This window comes from Maylandia zebra, linkage group LG7, assembly GCF_041146795.1.
Source record: "Maylandia zebra isolate NMK-2024a linkage group LG7, Mzebra_GT3a, whole genome shotgun sequence".
In the NCBI taxonomy this organism is placed as follows: domain Eukaryota; kingdom Metazoa; phylum Chordata; class Actinopteri; order Cichliformes; family Cichlidae; genus Maylandia; species Maylandia zebra.
Genome location: NC_135173.1, coordinates 60,795,319 through 60,819,476, shown reverse-complemented (window position 1 = coordinate 60,819,476; position 24,158 = coordinate 60,795,319). Strand labels below are relative to the sequence as shown.

Genomic DNA, 24,158 nt, shown 5'->3' with positions numbered 1-24,158 from the left:
AGGACTGTAGTTGGATTTTACAAAGCTTTGAAATATTTTTGAATTACACAATGCTCAGTTTATGGAAGAAAGGATCTCAACCCTAAAGTTTCTGTTACTATGTAGAATCCAGAGCCATCAGTAATCATCATCATCATATATGCCTTGTTTGCTGTTTGTAGCAAATTGGGGTGGTCACATATTACTATGTGACTTTCTATATAGTTAATATAAATGAGCAAGTTAAATCAAACATAGCTGGTATCATGTTAAATAATTTACTTTATTTCAAATACATTGTATGTGCATATTATGCCATAGTTGGAAATGATAATCATAACTCATTTTTTCCAGCAGCTTCAAGCTTTATTGTAATGTGAGCTTTTATTCACAATAAATGTCCTGTCATTAAATATATGCTTTCTTTCTTTCTTTTTCTTTCCTGAAGCTAATACTAAATGTGATATTTGTGATTGAAAATTATATTTTGGCTATATTTTCAGCTATGTCCCTTTTCTTTTATAGTATTAGGTCAATCATTAAGCAGTCATGTTGCCATAAGTCAGATCTCCCAGCATCCAAGTGGCTTTCAGTTTTTATTTTTACTCAGTGAGGAAAGACTTTCTAGTTCTTTTCACGTAATATGGCTGGATTAGGAAACACACTAGAAAATAATGCTACAGTAGCAAATTCATTTAGATGTAAAACCAACCTCTTCAGTTGTGTTAAGAATGCCTAAAATCCATCAATCCATTTGTTTTATGACAGAACAGCAAAGAGAAAAATTCTCCAAAAGTTGTTGATTCAAGCTGAAACTGTGTGGATAGCATACTGCCATTGGGAATAGAGAACACTCACCAAAAGAAATGGGTTAGTCATGTTTGTAAATCATCATACAATTAAAAACAGTACAGTTAAAATAATCTGAGTTAGGATTTAGCATTTGCTTTTGTTTGTTACTGGTTTAGAGAAATCACTGCAATAAGAAACATAATTGTTACAGCTTTAATGTGTAATTTTATATAAACACTTCTCTATATAAACACAAAATACGTTTTCAACTTAAGGGACTCTTAAAGTAGAATTTTCAGTTCTGAGTTTAGCTTTCCAATGAGTTCAAGAACAAGTGTAACTTCACCTACTTTTTCTCCTGGTCTCTCATTTTCCTCCTTAGACACTGGTGATCTAATCAAACATAAGAACTGTCAAAGAGATTAAGATCCCCCCATCTTTATCCAAAATATAAATAACAGTACTTAACATCCAGTCTTTTCATCAATAAAGGGATACAGAGTTTTAAAACAGGGTTTATCTGAATGCAGTTTTGCTAATAGTTAATTATGCTTAATTCTAATCATATTATATCCAACTACAAGTTTAATTAATATCCATCGGGGGCATTCACCAGGGCATACCCGGAACACCACACCCAGGAGGCATCCTAGTTAGATGCCCAAACCACCTCCACTAGCTCCTTTCGATGTGGAGGAGCAGCAGCTCTACTCTGAGCCCCTCCTGGATAGCCAAACTCCTCACCCTATCTCTAACAGGACATATTAGCTGCATTTAACCTTCAGTTACTCTTTATATAGTTAGGTAGGAGTCAGACCATGTTTCTTTTTAGCTGAAAAACATTACACCAGGTAACCTGCAGTGTTGAAAACGTGTTTTCCGACAATGTTTGCTACCCTACAATCCGTCCTGCTCTGTAGTAAATTCAGCGACATTTGACCGTCCTGTTGCTCCCATTGAAATGTATACAGCCTATTTAAAATCTAAAACTTTAAATTGTCTGCAGCCTGCTGTTGTTACCACTGTCCTGTTTGACATGGATACTAACTAGCTAACTGACTGAATGCCCATTAACCTTAGAACACCTGTTGTGTGTGTGTGTGTGTGTGTGTGTGTGTGTGTGTGTGTGTGTGTGTGTGTACAGAGAGACAGCCAGGTTCATAATAGATATAAGGAAGTTTTTTTTCAAAAAAAGGACCCACATTCAGGTAAAAGTGTAAAATCAAATGATCCGTCAATCAAGAATAATGTTGGATCAGTGTTTCAATGTTTATATCTCTTATTAGATGTTCATGTGGTTTGGTTATTTGCCTTTTGGTTGAAAATACACTGAGAGAGGACTTTTTGTTAGTGATCTTAATAGAATTTTTTTCATATTAATGTAATTTTTCATCTAATTGAATACAATCTATTTGTGTATGATTGCCAGCCCAAAGAGGGAGAGAGGAAAGAGGGGAACGTGAGGAGAAAGTACAAGGTCAGGAAGAACCAGGTAAGAAAACAGACAGGGAATAGTGACAGGCACAACAGAAACTGTTAAACTGGCAAAGAGAAAAAAAAAATCTGATTTTACTCACAATCTGGAAGTTGTGTCCTCCCTATATTAAAGCTGCTATACAGAATCTGCAAAACAAACTGGGTTGAAACATTTTTGACCCTCTTTAACAACATTCCAACATAACATTATAATTGATTGGGGAGATTAAAATTAATGATATATTTTTATGTGGTTCAGCCACAACTCTACTAAAACCTCAGCCAGTAATAGGTAGGCCAATTTTTGGACCGTCCAATTGTCTGTATGACTGCCACAGTAGGTACATCACATTATCAGAAAGTGCCAAACAGCCCTGGTGGAGTGAGGAGCTGTAAAGAGAAGCAGATGTTCTGTTTATATTCTAAAAATGTTTTAAGCTTGTTTCAAAGATTCTGTACAGCAGCTTTAAATGTTTTCCAAAAGCACACATACACTTAACTTATCAGTGTTTCTCAAACTTTTTACAGTGTGTACCACCTGATAAAAATGTCAAGCTCTCCCAAGTACCACTATGAAAGCATGAAAGTCATAAATCTTACAACACAAAATTATTATTATTAAATTAGTAAAATTAGTATCTGCAATAAAGCTTTTTTCATACATTGTATACATTCAACCATGGGCAAAGTTGCCTCCATTTCTATAGTTTTTATTAATATTTTGTAATAATTAATTCTGTTTTGGGAGTGTTTTTTATGTATCTGTATTATATTAAACACACACATTAAAAGTGAATCTCTATCCAAAAAATGCACTCAGTTTACTTTTTACTCACTATGAGCATCATTCATTATTCTCCTCCAGTAATTAAGGTTAGGATATGTACTTTTTCTATTCCAATCCATTCTTCTTTTGCAGCATTTAAATAACCTTTATCAGATTTGATGGTTTTGTTACAGACTTTTCAAAAAAGTGTTTTGCTTTTCTTTCACAAATGTGGGATTAAATTGTGTTAAAATGCCACAGCACCAATTCGCCTGTTGATCTCCAACTTCCTTCCCCCCTCACTCGTGAACCTATCTATATCACGTTATATCACGTTATCCAAGCCAAAATCGATTTTAATCAATAAATCGATAATCAAAACCCACCTCTAATGGGAACCACCACTCCGGTCTGCCAATCCAGAGGTACTGCCCCTGATCTCCCATGCAACATTGCAGTAGCTTGTCAACCAAGACAGCCCTGCAACATCCAGAGTCTTCATGAATTCAGGGCAAACCTTTTAACCAGAAAGCCAGTTCTAGACTTTCCTGGATTGGGGGTATGGGCTTGAATCCACAGAATACGAAAAGTTTAGCATGCAACTTTTCATTCCCCCTTCCACTTAGAGTTATTTGGCCAGCTGTACCATAATGTTAATATTTAATATTAAATAACATCAAGTGTGAACAGCAGAAAATGTTGCCAATTTAAAAACCAAACAAAAACAAAAGTCAAAATAAATATTCCACTTATATATTAGATTCCTCCACATCTTCTGCACTTTTTTTTAATCAACATCTGTAAATCTTAGTACAGGGAAGGAGGCAGTGAGATCAGCAGCAGATCTCAACTTCCAGTCTGAAAGTTAATAAATATGTCAAAAGGAATTAGCTGGTGTAAGTTAGCTATGTGTTCTACGGAACTGTGAAAAATAGATTCCTAAATTGTGGTTGATGCAGTAAATGATGGGGAGATTTCATCCCCACTGTGAATTAAATGTATTGTAGAAGCAGGGGTGTCTGGACTGGGGGGGGGGGGTATAATCCCTGAATGATAATTTGAAGCTGGGGGTCAACATAAAAGGTACTATTTCAATCTGTGAAAATCATAGAATTCAATGCAGTACACATACTGCAACTACCACAGCCATGGCAATCAGGGGCGTAATTTCCAGGGGGGTTAGAGGGGTTATGACCCCCCCGATAATCAAACCCAACCAATATCACCCCCCCAATAAAATTATGAATTATCTTGTGTAAATAGCCTTTTTTTTTTCTTTACTCATTTAACTTATTACGAGCAAAATAGTTGCATGTTAAATCATCTGGAAATGTACCCAGATTTATTTATTTATTTAGACAGAGGACACAAGTTACAAATGATTTGCTTTCCTGCTTTTGGCAATATCTCTAAAATGAGAAGCATTCTGTCTCAGAGGGGTGATGAAAAACTACTTCATGCATTTTTTAATTTCTAGCCAGGACTATTGTAATTCATTATTATCAGGTTGTTCTAAACCCTCCCTGAACAGCCTTAAGTTGATCCAAAATGCTGTAGCGAGAGATTCCCAGCCAGCCGTGGCAGATGCTGCAAATCCCTGAGCCTGGTTCTACTGGAGACTTCTTCCTTAAAAGGGAGTTTTTCCTTCCCACTGTCACCAAATGCTTGCTTAAGGGCCAGGTCTTTCTTGGAGATGAGATTTAAATCTCAATGACACTTTTTACTTAGATAAATAAAGGATACGAAGAATAAAGAGGGGGATGTCTGACTGCTGGAGTTTTCTCTGTGTTATTGTAATGTCTTTTGCCTTGCAAAATAAAGCACCTTCAGCCAACTGCTGTTATCTTCCTCTATAAATAAAACTAAATTGAACTTTTATTGTGTATATAAACAGGGAATCGTATGAATCAAATCTAATTGTCACGTTCAAAAAGTGAGTAATTATTTTCATCATATTTACTATTGGGTTTTAAAATTAGTGATATATTTTGCACCACATTTATAAATTAAGACAACGCGCGACACGAGTAAAATAAAATTAAGAATTAAATTCAATATTTTTATTTTTCTGCCATGCAGACCGCAAATAAGTCATGTGATCTCATCACGTGACTGGGTTCAAAGTTGAAAGTCAAACAGCATTACAGCTCCTCGGTATGGCGGTCTTGGTAGGTTGCAGATCCTTTTGGCAATCTTTTCGCGTACAGGCAGCGCATCGACAAAGTGCGTGTAGGCTAGCCGCTGCCTTCTTCTCCAGACGGTATGTTCTGTCTAACAGAGTCGTGCTTTGTCCTCGCCTGAACGGCCACGGTGCTGTTACGCGATACTACAGCTCCGACTCAAAGGATGACCTGCGCGTTAGATACCTAGACGGAGAAGACAGCGGTAAGTTCTTGTCACAGCCTGCATTACCTGGAATGCGAGTTTGTCAGGAGAAAGCTGGTATTATTGTCGAAACGGAATTCCAAAAAAGTCAAAGTAAAAGGTGGCACTCACATCACTGTGTAACATGATGTCATCCTAGACCGTAACAAAACACCAGAAAAGGTTCAAATTCATTTAATGCAGGTACATTTCCAAAAAAGAATTTGATAATCCCTTACCTTTAAGGCGAACAGAATGCAGTTTTGAGATTGTTTACTGGTAATGTTTAATAATTATGAGGAATTTCAAGTTAGTCGAATTTTCTCGAAAAGCTAGTGATATATATATATATATATATATATATATATATATATATATATATGCTCTCTGACCATCTCGGCTATTCTTATATTTATCTTCTTTTTCAATTATATATTTATTTTGTTTATTGATTTCATTGTATGCTTAAAGTATGATTTTAACTGCTATCTCTGTTTTATTATTGGAAAGCACTTTTGTCAACTTTTTAAAAGTGCTATATAAATAAAGATGGATTGGATTGGATTCTGTTTTGGTGACATTAACGTGTGTGGCGTGGTCAGTCAGCAGGATGTCACATCTATCTTTCAGGTATTGTCGTCGTTGGAATAAATCGACCAAAAGCCAAAAATGCCATAAGCAAAAATCTTGTGAAAATGGTATGTATTGCTATGTGCCTTTTAGTCTATTTGTATTTTTTAAAATTATGGTTAGAACCAAGCAAACAATTCATAAGTTTCATCTAGAATTCTACTTGCCTGCACTACACATAGGCTTCTTTGTGCTTAGGTCATTCAGAGAGCTTGGCTACTTGAGTTATACATTATATGTAGTTATGGGTCATTATGGCTCAGGGGTGGCGATCTTTTTACATGTGTGAGTGAATTTAGTTTAAAAAGTTTTCAAGTGGTTAAAGATCTAAATGCCAGTCAATACTACAATTTCCTTTTCCACTCTTAATCTCCTCTAGTCACAACTTCTATAAACCAATTAACTTTCTTGAAGAACAGTTTTAAAATTAAACGGCTTTAAGATCTGGAAGGAGTGCACACTTATCTCTGTTCACCAATAACAGCTAACTATGACTAAGCTGTCCATGTTGTTTATGTCCTCATATAACTCAGTAACAGAAAAATAGACTTCTGCTCTTTAAATATCTGCTGAGCCTAAGCACTCAGTAGAAACTTAAGAGCTCAAAAGTATTTTACTAAACTTTTAATATTTCTTAAGTACTAGTTTATCCTGAACTGTGCTTCAAGTTATTTATTTTCAGTTGTCATAATTTATAAAATGTTGACAGACATTTTTTGTTGTTGTTGGAAAACTTTTTTGTCTTTCAGATGTTTGAAGCTGTGGAGGACATCAAGAAGAATAAAAAAGTGCGCAGTGTAATTTTATGCAGTTTGGTTCCTGGTATATTTTGTGCAGGTATACTGTCCTTGCTAATTGGGCTATTTTCTTTTTGAACCATAATTGGAATAATAATAATAACATTAAAAATGCTCTATGTTTTACTTGTCATTCTTCAGTTGTTGATAAATTCCCACATCACTATGATCCGGAATCTGAAATACCCATCTTGGGTCTTGTGAGCGAAATTCGGCTTTAAATTCAGAAACGGTAGCAGATGCCAAAACTGTGTGTGCTGGTAATGCACTCCTCTGCTGTATGCCTCAGGAAGCCACTTACCTCTGGCTGAACGCTTTTCCTTTGTGTCTATTGGCAGGTGCAGATCTGAAGGAGAGGGCCAAGATGCACCAGAGCGAAGTGGGACCATTTGTATCCAAAGCAAGAGCCCTCATTACAGAGCTAGGTAAAGTCTGAATCATGCAAAATGAATTCGTGAATTGTTTATTTATTGAGTTGGAAGTGCTTTAATGGTTGTTTGAGGTTCATGCCACACTTGCACAAATCTCTACTTAAACTGTTCACACAAATAATTTATGGACAAATCCTACATTCATCAATATTTATTTACCACAATTTGTAAGTAATGTGAATACATTTTGTTTGAACCAGTACTTTTCTTAAATTCAGTTCACTTTTTGTTATATATGGCAGTTCCCAATGATGGTCAGTCCTGTATAAATACAGTGTGCGTCTCCTTGATTGATAGAAGATCATTCTTTTCATAGGAAGCCTGCCAGTACCAACAATTGCTGCAATTGATGGTGCTGCCTTAGGAGGAGGTTTGGAAATGGCCCTTGCTTGTGACATCAGAATTTCATGTAAGACTCAGAGGACTTTACTTTGTGCCTGTGTTTACTAATATGACATTAGTAGCGCCCCATAGTAAACCTGAAAGGGCTACACTCCAAGGAATGTATGAAAATCAAATATATATTATGAAATGTGTTTGTAGTACATTTTACAACTTTTATAATCTTTGAGTGAGAACCTGAGTTATGGCATGCTGCTAACACGGATGCTAAACATGCAGTAGAACATATTTTAACCAACTTAAAAATCAGTTTAACTGTGACTTGAATTTAAAGTTTACTTGGCACTTTAAGCTTTACTTTTATGAAGATCTGAAGCACTATTGGTCTCATTAAAAATAAAGATGTGAAAAAAAAATTAAATAAATGCTTTCTTAATCCGATGTGTTTGAGAAATTTTGCTGCACATTTTCCAAAGCCACTAAATGCTACTAAAAGTAGTAATTCCACCTCAGGATTGACCACTTGTGATTGGTTAGTTTATGTCACTCTTAAAATACATTAATATGCTGAGATGGAACAGAGTTGCAGTTCTCACTGTTCTTCACTTTAGTGGTTTTAATGTTGTGTGTTAAGAGCGTACATCAGTAGTAGTGGTAGTAATAATTTTTCTCTTTAATCTTTCTAGCCAATACTGCCAAAATGGGACTAGTTGAGACTAAACTTGCAATTATTCCTGGAGCAGGTACAGCATGTTTTATTTCATTTCTTTGTAAATTTTGTAGTTTCATTTTATATTATGTTGTCTATAAAAATGTAGTGTGTAAACAGAGCACTTATTAGATTTAGAAACCTTGGGAAGATAACTTGGGGAATTGTTTCCACAACTTGTCCTATAGTTTCTCCACAAGGTGGTCATTTTTACATTGAATTTCTACTACAGATGGAGGGCAGTATCAGTGTATCAATGGGTGAGGCCATATTCTATCCAGGTTTCTCCTGTGCCCTGTGCAGGTGGTACACAACGTCTCCCTAGGGTGATTGGCGTCTCTCTTGCCAAGGAGCTCATCTTTGCTGCACGAGTGGTTGATGGAACACAGGCGCAACAAATGGGTCTTGTCAGTCATTCTGTGGAGCAGAATGACAGTGGAGATGCTGCCTACTTGAGGGCTCTGGAGCTTGCACGGGAGATTAACCCCCAGGTAAGAAGATCATGTAACTGATAAGCAGATCTTTGTATCAATAATTTCAAGACCCTATTTTTACAATGCACTCTTACCCAACTGGACACTACTCCTTCGAGGTCTGCTTGTTGCAAAATGTGAGCACTCCATTGCGACTGTTATTTTTAGCTCTCTGTCAAAATTGCTATTCTAAACACCTGAATATTCACACTTGAGTTGCATGCCAGATTTCACCCTCTCTGAAAACAGAATCTCTCAGCTTGACTTTGAGAAAGTGGAAAGTCTCAGTGATTCAAATTACAGATAGTGAGTGGTCTTTGTGCTGGTATGGAAAGTCTTCTATTTTATTAATGTAGTGAGAGCAGTTCAGTTCAAGCTGTTTCACCCATAGTTGTCCCCTAGAACTCTCATCATGTTGCAGTAGAGCTCTTACAATGTGACCTAGGGGATGAAATTATGGTGCACAACCCTATAAATTTGTAAGAAAACTACAACCCTGGTGCTGGTTGGGCTTCTGCTCAGTTGTACCTTCTTCAGGCTTTCTCCCTGAACACAGCAGTTTAGAGGCGGTCAAAAAAGTGCTTGAGGTGTTTAGTGCCAAATTGAAAGGATACATTTTTGTTTCCTTTGATCGTTCATATTTTAAAAAATGAACATTTTGTGCAAAACAACCTGACTAAAAAAAAAACAGCGAAACGTTTTCTCATATTAACCATTTCAACCATGGCATATAAAACTTATATACATTTTTTATTTTTTGACTCCACAGGGCCCAATTGCAATAAGGATGGCAAAGTTGGCAATTAACCAGGGGATAGAGGTAAGTGTGGTCAGTGGATGGGTGCCTTTACGGTTCTTTATTTTGTTGTAATTCTGTAATAAAATGTACATTTTCAAAACTTTACACCTTTTAAAGCTCTTCAGTTTAACTCTTTGCGGACAAAGATATTTTTTGGCTATATTGCAACCCTAACTGAGAATTCCCACATTCCCTTTCAGGTGGATTTATCTACAGGTCTGGCAATAGAAGAGGCTTGTTATTCCCAAGTGAGTAATGAAAAAGTGTGACTGTGCAGGTTGAAGATTGTTGGCATAAACGAAAGGTAGAATGTGAGGGTCAAGAAAACCTTATGTTATTCATCTCAATTATATAAAGTAGAAGAGGCTAGAGGCTATACTGCCCACCTCTGACAGAGATGTCTCTTTATTTGTTTTTACAACCAGCCAGTTTATTTCTTGCAGTAAACTGAGCAGTTTGCAATGTTACAGAGTTTTAGGGACATTTGTACCTGGAGATCTGTGCATTTAAAAAAACAACAACAAAAAAAAACCTGTCTAACCAATAGGGTATTGTGAAACCATTGTGGGGGGGGGGGGGTAATTTGTGTCTTGTGTATATACAAGAACACAGAAGTGGCCACGGTGCATGGTTTTTACTACTCACATGCTTTTGGTGTTTTAAGGTGATACCAACTAAAGACCGTTTGGAAGGCTTGGCTGCTTTCAAGGAGAAGAGGCAGCCTCATTTCAAAGGGGAATGAAGTCATCGTTCCAGAATCGATCAGTTCTGCCTTCAGCTCTGCTACTGTTCACTGCTTCCAACATAAATTACGGGTCAGACTGAACTCGCCAATACATTAGCCCATACAGTACCCATAGGATAGTTGACAGCTGGACCTTAGGGGTTATTGTGGGCTGATGTTTCAGGCTAAAGCACTTTCTGACTTTGTCGATTCAATTCACTTTTATTTATATAGTGACAGTTTATGACAGCAGTCACCACAAGGCGCTTTAAATTGTAAGGTAAAGACTTTACAACTAACCACATTAAGATTTGGAGAAACAAAGCAAACTAACCTAGCTAAGTTAAATGTGTCCTGCTGTGTTCATGTCTGCATAACAGTTTTTGATTCACTTTACCAAAATGAAGTGAATGAAGATAGTTTGAGGCCCCCAAAGGAAGAAATCAATGTGCTAGTAACAAAAAATCCTTCAGATCAACTGGTTGAAAATCATTGTTATTTTTCTACAAGTCAGTTTTTGGTGCCAAATTAATCTGATTAATTAAAAAAAAAAAGATCTGAGCAAGTTGATTACTGCTCAGAGCTTGATACGTTTCCACATTTGTTTCATAGCAAACATAACCTAAACTATTTTGTTTACGTGTCATCTTTACTTTCTGTCCAATTTTGTTACTTAAGACAACATCATATTAAAGTTGTTTTTGTTTTTTTGTTTTTTAATACAAACCTTCTTTAAACACATGAGGGGTGCTTAAAGCTTACACTGTCTGAAACGATCTGAAATCGGCTTGTCTCCCTTTACAGTAACTTTGTTCTGCTTGGCTATCCCTTGAACAGGACAACAGTGGGTTGTGCTTCTCTGCTGAAAGCCAGAGCCACACCTGAGATAACGATATTATGGATATCAGTTCTGACATCATACAAAGCTAAGAGTAGAGCAAAACGCCTCAAACCTATAGTTTTTAGTCTAAAGCCAGATCTTTTGGCTTATATTGATTAAAATAATGGGATACCTGCTGTCATTATTTGTAACTGGCCATGTTCATTACGACTGTCCATCATTAATTTAAGAAGTGAATATGACAGAAAAGGAAAAGCAGAGTAAGTCCCAGGGAGACTGTAGAAGCAGCATGTTGAATGTGAATTTAAATGCATCGCAGAGCTCACTACGAACTCCAAGTCACTTAATTATTTTTAACGTATACTACATTGAAAGATGAGTGGTTTTTCTTGCAGTATACATCTGTCCATAGTACTGCTGGAAAGGTCAAAAGCGTGGGATTTGACTCTACACACATCACAAGTCTGTTCGGTTTTTAGTGTATCTGCAGAAATTGAATACATTTTCAGTTTGACTTGAGAAATGTGAACTACACTTAAAACTTTTTTTTAATTATATTCTGAAATAAAAAATAAAAAAGGCTTATCAGTGTAACTTGTGTTACTGTGGTTTTTTTATATAAATGATATTCATTTTAAACGTGCATTAACACAGAATTTTGTTAATCATCAACTTTTTGGCTGCTACCTTCAGGAGTTGTCACAGCACGTGATTTGCTCTCATCTCACCTTATCCCTAGTATCCTTCCTTGTTACGCCATCCCTCTGCATACCCGCTGTCACCACATCCATGAATCTTCTCTGTGAGCCCGCCCTCCGCTTGAGCTGTCATATTGATATACTCGCTTTAAATTTTGTAGGCTCTTTACCTTCTAATACAGTGGCGTTAGGCAACTGGGGAAAAAAAGGAATTGTCCTGTCCATCTTGATCGCTCACAGTGAGTGTCATTTTAAACTCTTGCCTCAAACTCTATCTTCAGACTTTGGGTCAGTACCACCATCCCCACACCATACATCATAGCAGGTGTCCCTCCCATCTTGTAAATCTCCCTTTCACACTTGCTGCTATCCTTCTGTTGCAAATCATCCCTACTGTTACTACAGATCAGAGTGGTGCTTATAAACACCTTAGACAATGGAGACTCCTGCCTGAGTTCATCTGTCAGCCTGTCCAACACCTTTGCAAATAAGAAGGGGTGATGATGTAATGTAATACCACCTCCACCCTGAACACTTATGTCACTCCAACCACACACCTCACCACTCTTTCACTGCTGTCCTCATACAAATTTCTCTGCTACTACTGATTTTCTAATGCACCACTGCAGTTCCTCTCTTGGCACCCTATCATATACTTTCTCCAGATCAATGACACTACAACTCTTTCTGACCTTCTCTATACTTCTCTATCAACACACTCCACCTTTCTTCTTAACATAGCTTCAACAATGCTTTCCCAAATCTTCATGCTATGGCTCATCAATTGTATAACTCTGACCATCACTAGATCTGCTTTCTGGACCTCTCCTATATGGTTTCAGTTTGTGAAATAGTATTTCTTTCTTGATTTCTATTTTTTTTTGTTACATTTTATACTTACCTGTTTCAGTTTCTCAAACAAATTTTAATTTTAAACAGATAATTTAAGTTAATATAATGCAGATTTTAAATTGCCAACCAACCCTAATAACTGGTTCTGCAATCCTGCTAAGCAAGAACTGCAATCAAATATTTGCAATACCTGGCAATGTGACTTTCACAGTGCTGTTGGGGAATTGTGGCAGTCTTCTTTATTAATTTTCTTTTGTTTGGTGCTGTGCTTCAGATCACTGTCCTGCTAAATAAACCAAGTTCACTTGAGTTAGAGGGCATAAACTGCTGGCCAGACATTCTTTCAGGATTTTCTGGTAGAGAGGACGATTCATGGGACAGTCACTGCAAGTCATCCAGGTCCCATAGCAGCAAAGCATAGACCATCAAACAACCACCACCATGTTTGACCATTGGTGTGATGTTCTTCTTATGAAATGCTGTTAGTATTACATGAGATGTAATAGGACACAAACCCTCCAAAAAGTTCAGCTTTTGTCTCATCAGTCCACAGGATATTTCCCCAAAAGTATTGGGTATTTTGAAGATGTTTTTGCAGTAGTTGTGCCTTAAAACTCTCCCATGAATGCCATTTCTACCCAGTTTCTTACTTTTGAATCATGAACACGGACCTTAACCTGAGGCCTGCAGTTCTTAAGATGTTGTTCTTTATTCTTTTGTGACCTCCTGGATGAGTCATTGATTACTCTTGAATTTTGGTAGGTCAGCCACTTGAAGGTTCACCACTGTTCCAAGAATTCTTGATTTGTCCATAATGATCTCACCTTAGTTCATTGGATTCCAAAGATTTAGAAAGGTTTTGTAAACTTTTCCAGTCTTATAGATGTCATTGACTTTGTATCTAATCTGTTCATACCATAATCTAAAGAAACTAATGATGTGTTACTTTGAGATGGTGTCAGTGAGTGTGGCTGGCCATCATCTGTAACCTGTTCTCTTTATGGCCACTCAGTCTACATCTGTTTTCCTGTCTTCTCATTTATGACCACCAACTTCTCCTAAATATTTTAGTCACTGTTGAAGAGTAGTCCCAACTGGTCCCAGGATATCAGCAATTTTGTATTGAACTTGTACTAGCAACCATACCTGTGTGTATTTGCCGCAGTCCAGCTTGCCTTTCTTTCTGCAACAAATACAGAAGATGGGTAAAACACTGTGTCATTATGCCCTGGAAGTCCCTGAAACCTAGTTATCAATGGATCCCACCTGTGACTACGCATCTCATTGTCCAGCCTTTACAGTGTTATGTGCAATCTCGTGGTTGTTGGTCTTGTCCCTTAGGGTTGAAGTCAGGGTTGGCTCGGGTCTCTAGCATGGGAGAGGGTGTCTATTCTGGGTGTCGAGTGGTTCTTGGGCGCCTGGGGTCCTGTGGCCCTGATTTCAGCTCCCACAAAGATGGCTGGCCTGTGGTTCTCTGGTGCTCTTGCCCTTTGGCTGTGAGGGCTCCATCTAGGGCCTCCCTTCTTCTAATGCTGGGGTGGGCATGCAGCTTTTATCAATATGTGTGGCCTGGGGTCTTCAGTACTCTGGGGGTGCTGTGGATGGCCCGGGTCTTTTTTCTGTCTGCATCTGGCCTCACATGTTGGTCAAGTTACTTGAAAAAGTAATTAGTTACTAATTACTTCTCCAAGAAATTAATCCCATTACTTTACTGATTACTCATTTTCAAAAGTAATTAGTTACTGTATTACTTCGTTACTTTTTTAAAACATGATACACAACCTGAATAAGTTATAAAGCAAAAGCCCTTTCAGGCCAGTTCTATTTTTTCTGCATAACCCATAGGCTAATTATGTTTAAGGTTGAAGCATTAGTTAATGGCAGGACTTCTTTGAGCAGTTTTGTAGGAATGGGGGTCTAAAAGACACATTGATGGTTTGGAGGAAGTAATTATTGAAGTTAACCCAGAAAGATCAGTTGGAGAAAAAAGACTAAATGAATATCAATGATGAATAGTAAGATGTTCTAGCCTAAGAAGGCTTTCTTATAAAGCAAAATACTATTTCTCCAGGCTATTTCCCTGGCTGCATGAGTATCATTTGCACCACTTACTGGACTATAACTGGAGAGCTTTCTCTAACAAACAGATTGAGCTTCTCTACCAGAACAAATACAGGAAATCTGGCATGCATTATACAATATCTCTCTACAATGCAGCAGATAATCATCTTGACTCCCACTTTAACCTCTTTTTCCCTTTCTGATTTTGAAATATTTTGCTATGATGATAATCCTTATTATTACTACTATAGCAAGAGAATTTCCCAAATCTGGAATAAATGAAGTAGATCATATGTTAATTTCAGCTTTTAAAAAGTTCTGTATAATATAAATATACACAAGTGATTGTTCATGGTGGGTCTTCCGTTGACAGATGAGTAAAGGTGTACTAATACACTAATATGGATGCATTAATAGCTAAACGTTCACATACGGGGAATAGACATTTTTGTACTGGATTCAACAGAGATGATGCTTGTGGTTTGCACACTGCTGAGAAAAAGACATCTCAGTTTAGTTAACTTCTGCTCTGTTTTATGAAAATACTTGTGCTATTTAGGAGCAATAAGTGGGCCTTGTGTTATGGATTCATCACTCCAGCAGACATCAATTATAACACTCAGTTGCAAACTTTTCAACATAGGAGTATGTTGTACCACAGAACACCACCACATCCAGAGTGAAGACTGAGTGAAGACTTTTAGGACAGAGAGTTTTGGCACTGAACTCACAGCTTTTTCCTCTTTTCAGATCATCAAACAAAATTAAATATTAGACAAAGATAACACAAGTAAATTAAAATGCAGTTTATAAATACATATGCCACAAGACCAGCCCCCAAAATACTCCTGCTCAGAAGAGGGGTTGCAAAACTGACACTGTGCCTCTTTAGCAAATCCAAGTAGCTTTTTAAAAAAAGAAGGCTTTGCACTACTGCAGGTGTTAGTAAATCTGGCCCTAAATCTTTGTTTAAAAAACAAAACAAAACATTGCACACTGTAGTTTCAACATGGCGGCCATCTGGGATTGCATTGTTAAGGACTAGGTTAACCTTGTTAACCTTGCCCCCTTCCTGATTTCCTCTTTTTGTTGTCACACTTAAATATTTCAGATCATCAAACAAAATTAAATATTAGACAAAGATAACACAAGTAAATTAAAATGCAGTTTCTAAATGAAGGTGTTAAAAGGGGAAAAACACTTTTGAAAAACTGGAGAAAAAATTCCAACCCTACATGGCCCTGTGTGAAAAAGTGATTGGCTCCTAAACCTAATAATTGGTTGGGCCACACTTAGCACCAACAATAGCAGTCAAGCATTTGTGATAATAGGCAGTGAGTCTTTTACAGCCCTGTGGATGATTTTTGTCCCACTCATCTTTGCAGAATTGTTTGAGCATGAACCATCTTTTATATGGTTAAAGGTTATGCCATAGCATCCCAGTTTGATTCACGTCAGGACTACAACTCATCAGTCCACATTTTCCCATCAAGATGTTTTCTGGCAACAGTGAGAAGAGCCTTTATATTCCTTTTGTTCAGCAGTGGTTTTTGACTTGGAACTCTGCATGCAGGCCATTTTTGCCCATCTCTGTCTTATGGTGGAGTCATGAACACTGACCTTAACTGAGGAAAGTGAGGGCTTCAGTTCTTTGGATGTTGTTCTGGAGTCTTTTGTGACCTCATGGATGAGTTGTCACTGCCCTTGCCATTTGTGTGGCAGTCACTTTTTCACACAGGACCATGCAGGTTTGGACTTTTACCTTTTAATAATAAAGTCCTCCATTTAGAAAATGCATTTTGTGTTTATTTGTGTTATCTTTGTCAATATTTAATTTGATCTGACACATTTAATTGTGGTAAACATACAAAAAAAAAATCAGGAAAGGGGCAAACACTTTTTCATCCCATTGTACATGGTGGTCTCGCTTTGCACAGCAGAATTTGTCATTTCCGGACCTGTAATCCACAATTATTGCTGTCTGTCATGAAGTGCAGGTAAATTAAAACAGAACAAAACCTCAACCGGAGAACCATATATGAAAATCAAAATGAAAATCAAAATACAAATGTTTTTATTTTTTCCACATTTTTAAAAAAATGTATCATATTTCTCTTAACCTCAAGAACAATCTACACAATCAATACATTTTTCTAGTACAATGATGGTGATCATCGGGCTCAGTCTGGGGGCGACATCACTGCACTTGCAGCCATGTCTTTTTTTCTTTTGCATCCTGTGATTAGGATTTGTTGTTTAGGGTTAAGTTAGGCTGAAGGTAGACATGCATTGCTTATGATATAGAATAAGGGTAGTCATTTGTGCAAGGCTGTGAACAGACTGTTGAGGCCCTGGCCAGCAGTTACGTGCAGACCTGGCCTGTGGCTTAATGCTGCTTGCTCAGGGCCTGACAACAGACTGAACATCCCCACTGTGGCTGGCCTCCTTCCGGCAGATGTCCCAACTCTAAGCCGGGGGGAATCCCACCACAAGTCAGAGTTGCGTAAAGAAAGACCGGTTCCCCAATACTGGAAACCTGCACCCCAGACGCTTCTCATGGGAAACATAGAAGGTGCAAGTGTAACGGCATCCTTCACAGATTTCTTCTTTTTTTTTAAGGAACATTTTTTGTCACCGCAGGACAGTTTGGAAGATGTGGCTCTTCCTCCCTGAGCATGTTTTGTGGGGCTGTTTGCAACTGTTTCTTAACATGTGGTTTGGGCCTCAAATTGTCGAATTGAAGGCCATCTCAACAGTATTTACACTGAGCAAACACTTTAAAATTTTGTACAACCAAAGTAAAGCCAACATTAGAAAATATTATTAGGTAGAACATAGTTAGGTTTGTGATGTTGAATAAAACTATCTGCACCAAATTTCACTAGAGGGAAAAATAATATTTGTAATTTTTAAAAATTGGATGAACTGAGTCCATAAAACTGGATTAACTACAAATTATATCAGTTGCCAAGTTATGAGTCATTAATAGGTGTGTCGTGTATTATAGATATAAAGGCAATAATAAAGTTATGAGGAGAAGAAATCTGGAGCTCCTATTAGAAGGAATTCAAGAATCAAGGCTCCTCTTTTCTAATAAAACAAAGGTAAACTTTAAAAAGCCAACTGCAGTTATAAAGGGCAACACATTACCTTAAAAGCAGTTATATTTCTTAATTGGGATCAGGCAGCTTCTAGAAGTTCACAGATGAGCTAAAAAGACAAATGAGTACATGAAAACCCTCAGTGTTATTCATGGAGAATGAAGCAGTCCTAGTTCACTGGAATTGAAATGGGTCAGCAATCTGACATGATCGTCATTCCTGATGTGCAGCCCAATGAAGATGTTTAATGTGTGCAAAAACCTGCTACTTAACATCCTGCTTTTGAAATCTCTTCAACCAGATTAAGCAACACAAAAAACACTTGATGGATTTTTCAAAATTGCACATTGTACACAAAATCCACACAATCTAGTCTCTCAGTTTAAATTCCTGTCTTCTTTAAGCTCTGTTTAAAATACAGAGTAGATCTGTCTTATCCATTTTTCACCAAGCTTTTGGAACTAAACATAACTAGCAGTGTCACAACAGACGGAATACCTTTTACTCGCTCCAGCTTTTTTAGTGGAAATGCATAACATTTGTGTGACGTGATCTTACATTTTACCTCAGGTCATCTTAAATGATCTTAACCCATTTTTGTTTCTTTGACAGCTTGCAACAGCTGTGGTGTTCAAGTTGTCAGTTTAATCAAATTTGACTCAAGCATTTACTTGAATGTATATAGTCAATAGAGTTTGACAGTCAGAGATAAGAGACAGTGTGTACCCAATTTCTGTTTCTGACAGAAAATAAAAACAACAACAACAACAAAAACAAACACATAATAATAGGTCCAACAGCTGGGCTACTCTAAACCTACATAGTAAATTAGTTGCATCTCATCACTGGTCACTTTGAATAAGTAGATTGTCAAATTTAAGTACACCATAAAATGTAAATGCTTTATCATTTTATTTTACAGTTGTTTGCCAGCTTTTCAATTGATGTCCAGTAAAAATGGACATCAATTTTGAAATGTACCAAAGTGAAAGCTATCTATCTCCTCTCATCTCAAGCAGTAGTCTGTCATCAAGCTTTTCGCCTGTTTTGGTCCTTTACATCACTCCATCTTGTGGTCGTAGTTGGCTATTGCGACTGGAATTACACCCTCCTTGGATCCCATTGGAAACTGTAGTATGTCTACTTTTTACAGGCATTTCAGTTTCACATTATCAATCGCTTGTCAAGCTGAGAGCCAAGCAGCTTTTTCTGGTTGCTTGTGCAGGAGACTGCTGGGAGATTAGCATCCTAGACACTGGCTCTGCTTTTATTGCTCTGAGAAAGGTTACAAGCAATGGAAACAGAACTACTCTCAGTAAAATAGATAATCTTGTGTGATTTATCATAATAACAGAATCGTCTACTTTTACTTGACCTTGGCCAAAATGTGTGTTATATAAACAAAATAGAGTGCAGAGTTTAAAAAAATACAGTGATTCTATTAGCATGTTAGCAAGAAAAATCTTGATGATGACGAGATGTCAGATCTTTAATAAAGCAGATAAGTGAAACAGGTGCTGGCACACTTGGCCTACTATAAAAGTCGTTGCATCCGAGCAATAGAGACCAGATCCATTTTTGTACCTGTGAGTCTGGGGATTAACTGGCTTTTCTGCCCATCCCCAAGTGTCTACTAGAGAAGCTACAGGTTTTGGCCATTTTTCCTTTTTTTAAGTTCTGGAGGTTGACACTTAGTTCTGAGCTGAGTGCCACTTAATGACATTTTTTCAAGAGGAAAAGTGTGGAAAAAAATAGGAGTAATGTCCTGTAATGTCAGCATATAATCTAACACTTTCTAAAACAAAAACAGTTTTATCTTATGATGCTCATATGGCCAAACAGGAATGTGACTAGGGCAATGTGACTGGTTAAATAATAATGTAAGAAGTTCAGCTGCATTGCCTGAAAATTTTAAAAGCTATCAGTGCAGACTACAGCCTTCAGGTCATGGTGTTCTGGAAACTAATATTTTAATCCATCAGAAGTGAGTCAGTGAGAAACTAAGATGTTTGAATGGAATTCAAGCTAATGACAATAACCACTTGATAGCGGGTATGTTACCCAGAATATGTTGTGTGTGTGTGAGGTGTCCTCAGACACTTTTGTGGCTGCGGTTTTATGTGTTTCAAGTTGTCTTCACGGCACTTCTCTCTATAGGGTTGAGTGCTGTGTGACTGGATTAACTGTCAAGATCCAGAGATAGATTAACCTCCTAAGACCCGAACTCTTTCATGTCATGCATTTTTAATTTCTCTTTGCTATTTGGGCTGATTGGGACCTGACGAATGTAAAAACAAAGAATTACCAGATTTTTTTTACCAGATTTTTGTTTCTGAGAGAAATGAGATCCACATACGAGGACATTCGTTTTAAATTTTGATAGAGCAGCAGCAGTATAATGTCCTTGTAAGTGGATATCAGGCCCTTGTAAAGCAAAATTTTGTATTTTGGTCTAGACAACCCAAAATGTGATGTCCACATATGTGGACCCAGGTCCTAGGAGGTTAAAAATTCAAATGAAAAATTGTATAACTAGTGTATTAGCAAAACACTTAATTAAAGTGGGGGCATTTGGCCAACCAGGTAGGGCCTGCATCTTTTGAACTTGCCTGTTTGAAAACCAAGCATGAATTGAACAGGAATTGATAAGAATATAGCAATTTAGATTCTGTTATCAAGATCACTTATTGATTTGATTCTATGAGTGATTCTCTTATTGATTCTCATTGGGTTCTCATTAGCTCTACATTCATGCAAACTAATTACATGCTATGTGGTCAAATGTTTGTGTTGGTAATGGAATGTAGTGCACATAATATACAGAACACCTCTCTTAAAAGTAATGCAGTATGTTATTTAATTACGCCCAGGATACATTAATTCATTGTACAACTTGTTATGTTACTTTTGCATTACTCTGTAAAATGTCCTGAAATGCACTGTCACATAATTACCATTTACCAATAATATAAAATAACACAAATCTCTATTATAATGAGGACAGAGACATGATTTTGTACTCCAGTAGTTAGGTATGAACACAAAGCTGCCAGAGATGCAAAAGCAAAGCGAGGATGAAAACATGAACAGGCAGAAACAGATGCCTGACTGCTCATCCACTTGTTACCTGTTAAGGTCAAGCTCTGCTGCTGGTTTGGCATTTACTCAGCTTTAGCATAGACCTGGCTTCTTGGCTAGCTTAGCGTTAGCATGCAGGTGTCTGTGCAGATGCTTGCAAAGAGCCAAAGTTTTTCTGCTCTGCTTCTGTAATAAAAATGAAATGAATGTCCATATCCATACTTCAGACTGACAGTAGCAAAGTCCAAGAACTGACACGTTTTTTCTGGATGCTTCTGCTATGATCATTTGTAATGTTTGGAGAGCAGCCAAACTGCGCTTTACACTTTGGAGTTGAAAGCCCTGAAATCTTTATCTCTATTGGTGCCAGACTAATATAATGTAGTTTTATTATAGCAAAATTCTACTTATAGTGAATAAAACGAGGTAAGGACTTATATGCCATACATGCTTTTGTCAGGTTTAGTTTGTATGTGGATTATGAGCATATGCAGCACTGACTGCAGTTCACTTAGAAGGGGTGTCATAAAGTTTTCTAGAGACTATACAGAGAGCACTGACAATGTTAAAATGTCCAGAGGTCTTTAAAAAAAACACTCTTTTGTCAGACTATATTGAAAAAATCGCGTTGCAGATTTGATCAAACCTTTTGATGTAAGCGCAATATTGACTTTTATTTTGACCTGATGGTGGGAGTGTTGCATCACCATTGCATTAGTCCCATTTAATCCCAGAATTCGCCTTTCACTAACAGTGCATATGCACAAATGTGTGTGCAAACTTTACATATGAATGTTTCATGCATAAATGCACGATTTATCAGTATTTTCTTATATTCATTTGTTTGTGCTCTACGAACAACTCTGGAACTGCATTAGGCCATACGTGCAAACAAATAATCATCAGCCAAGAGCTTTTAGGAAACAAAATCTCACAAAGACAAACCATTGCAAATAGACTGCATTAAATTCCCTTTCAGAGTCTCTGTCTGTGTGTTCTGCTGGGTTCCCTTTGTAGTCATAAGTGTTATAGTGGCACGGTTAGCTCCCAGCTGGCACATCCCTTAATTCTGGGAATAGTTTGGCCAACAAGTTAATAATAATTTAATGGGGTATTATTTAGGCATGCACTCATAACTGCTAAGGACATGTGATGTTTGTGCTGCACTCAGCTGTGACATGGGGTTGTCTGACACTGACTCAGGGGAGGAGGAAACGGTGAGCCCTTCTCAGGAGACCCCTGCTGGTTCACTCCTTGGAAAATATTTCTACTGGACCAATCTTAGGACCATGCTCTACACTCAGCCTTTGACTAAGTAATAATGATGGCCAAATAGTGCACCCCAATGTAGCACTGATATTTCCTAATCTCTTAATGACTATATTATATATATTATATTATACAGACTATATTAAGTGAGTCATGACACTCACACAGAGGATGAGCATACCCAGTTGTTGGTGTCAAAAAGCTGCTGGGAAATTATTTTTCAGTTGGCTCACTAAAACTCAAAAGCAGCATATGGAGTATGACAAAACTCTGGGTGTATGTACCTCATTAGTCCATTTCACCAGAGTGCAAAGGGATATTGCTTTGTATTCTAGTGCATGCAACGTGATATCCTGAGGCAGTGCCAGATTAATATTACTGCTTGTTGTGCTATGTTTAAGTTTAATTCCATTTTAAATACTTTATTTCTATTTAATGTTGAGCATCATATTCTAAATATCACATTTGTAGTGACTGTCCTTTAAGGACCAAATACCTGTGAAAAAGAATTAGTTGTTCATGAACTCAGAAACACAGGTCTACATCTTGATTTTTCAAAAAGTATGTTAATATATAATTTTTAAAAAATCAGCTGAATTAAATGGCATGAGGAATGAGTGATGTGGTCAGTATCCACAGGTTAATATTCACAGGGAATTCAAAATATAAATGAAAATTGCCAAAACAGTTGGTTAAGCTTATGTATGTATGTATGTATGTATCTTTATTTATTTCAGACATAATAAAAACAAAACAAAACAAAACAATATATACTCGTCTACATGTATTTTCATTTACGAATACGAATATATGTGTAGATATACACACACACATGTATTTGTACAGACAAACAAGAAAGAAATATAATAAAATAAAACACATTCGTCTAACATGAGATAACAGTTGTTTGATCTGAAAAGGAGTAGGAAGAAGTATGCACATACTTATTAACTCCTACCCCTGCTCGACATCTTATTAATCCCACATATTTACCTAATTCTCCTCATCACATACTCCACACAATACACAAGAAAACTTATATCAACAAGGCTGGCACGATATTTATAATTTCAATACGAGTTGACATATTTATACATACAATGGGTGATTGTCTTTTTCAATATCATATCCTTCCAAAAGTAATTTTTGAAGTGTCTTTATGAACTTGCCAATTCCTGAGCATTGCTGTAATTCTGCAGTAAAGCTATTCCACAGTTTTACTCCATAAATAGTTACACAAAACGTTTTAACATTTGACCGTGCTTTAAGGATCTTCAGATTCAACTTACCCCTTATTCCATTCAGTCATTCTCATTAATCTGTTAATCTGAAAGTGCTGATGAGCCTGGACCTGCAACAAGTTTTTCCTGCTCCATCAATGTGGTTAACAAGATGAAACTCATCTGTTATGATGGCAGATTTCTGAAACTTGTTGATTTGCTACTGTGTTTCCACACTGCTAGTAACTGATGACAGAACAGTGAAAGGAAACCAGCAGCAGCTTGCCTGGCACTCTCTTTTCCCATCAGTCTACCATAAAACACCAGAGGGTTATCCACAATGTGGATGCGCAAACCACCAAAAACAAGCTGCTGATCTCTCAGCTTGCCTAGCTCCAGTTATTGTTAACAGGAGACCGACAGCAAGCCCTCAGAGGCAGAGATGCCAGAGCTATGAGATGAAACGTAAAATAAATGCAGCTTTCAGCGACAATAGCCAACTCTGGAAACAAGATGGCAGTATTGTGCATCCTCTTTAATGTAGTCTCCAGGTTGAAGTGATTTGTCAAGTCACTAACTGGCTGTGGTAGATAGCTGCCCCTCCCTTAGCCTGGTTGCCTTTGTAAAATCAAACACCTAGGCATGCAGACTGCTCCCACAAACTCCTGTGTAAGAACAAGTCACTCTCAGGAGCTCAGTGGATTACAACATGGTACACAATAAAGTGTGGTTGCTTACTCATCTACCTTGTCTGAC

General features: G+C 37.3%; 1 protein-coding gene across 1 annotated transcript; it reads left to right on the top strand.

Annotated features, from left to right (window-relative positions):
- The first annotated feature begins 5,133 nt into the window (after positions 1-5,133).
- On the top strand, positions 5,134-11,717 carry auh (AU RNA binding protein/enoyl-CoA hydratase). Its single transcript, XM_004564571.4, has 10 exons — positions 5,134-5,398; positions 6,008-6,075; positions 6,757-6,844; positions 7,143-7,229; positions 7,552-7,644; positions 8,264-8,320; positions 8,590-8,777; positions 9,529-9,579; positions 9,759-9,806; positions 10,223-11,717. The coding sequence occupies exons 1-10, from the start codon at positions 5,170-5,172 to the stop codon at positions 10,298-10,300; spliced, it is 987 nt and encodes a 328-aa protein (XP_004564628.1). The 5' UTR covers positions 5,134-5,169; the 3' UTR covers positions 10,301-11,717.
- Positions 11,718-24,158: the final 12,441 nt, after the last annotated feature.

What these genes read in the sequence shown, in the direction of transcription:
- auh (XM_004564571.4), top strand. Translation starts at nt 5,170, where the DNA reads ATGGCGGTCTTGGTAGGTTGCAGATCCTTTTGGCAATCTTTTCGCGTA. An exon ending in CACGGGAGATTAACCCCCAG is followed by an intron (nt 8,778 to 9,528) that starts GTAAGAAGATCA and finishes TTGACTCCACAG; the next exon opens with GGCCCAATTGCAATAAGGAT. An exon ending in AAGAGGCTTGTTATTCCCAA is followed by an intron (nt 9,807 to 10,222) that starts GTGAGTAATGAA and finishes TGGTGTTTTAAG; the next exon opens with GTGATACCAACTAAAGACCG.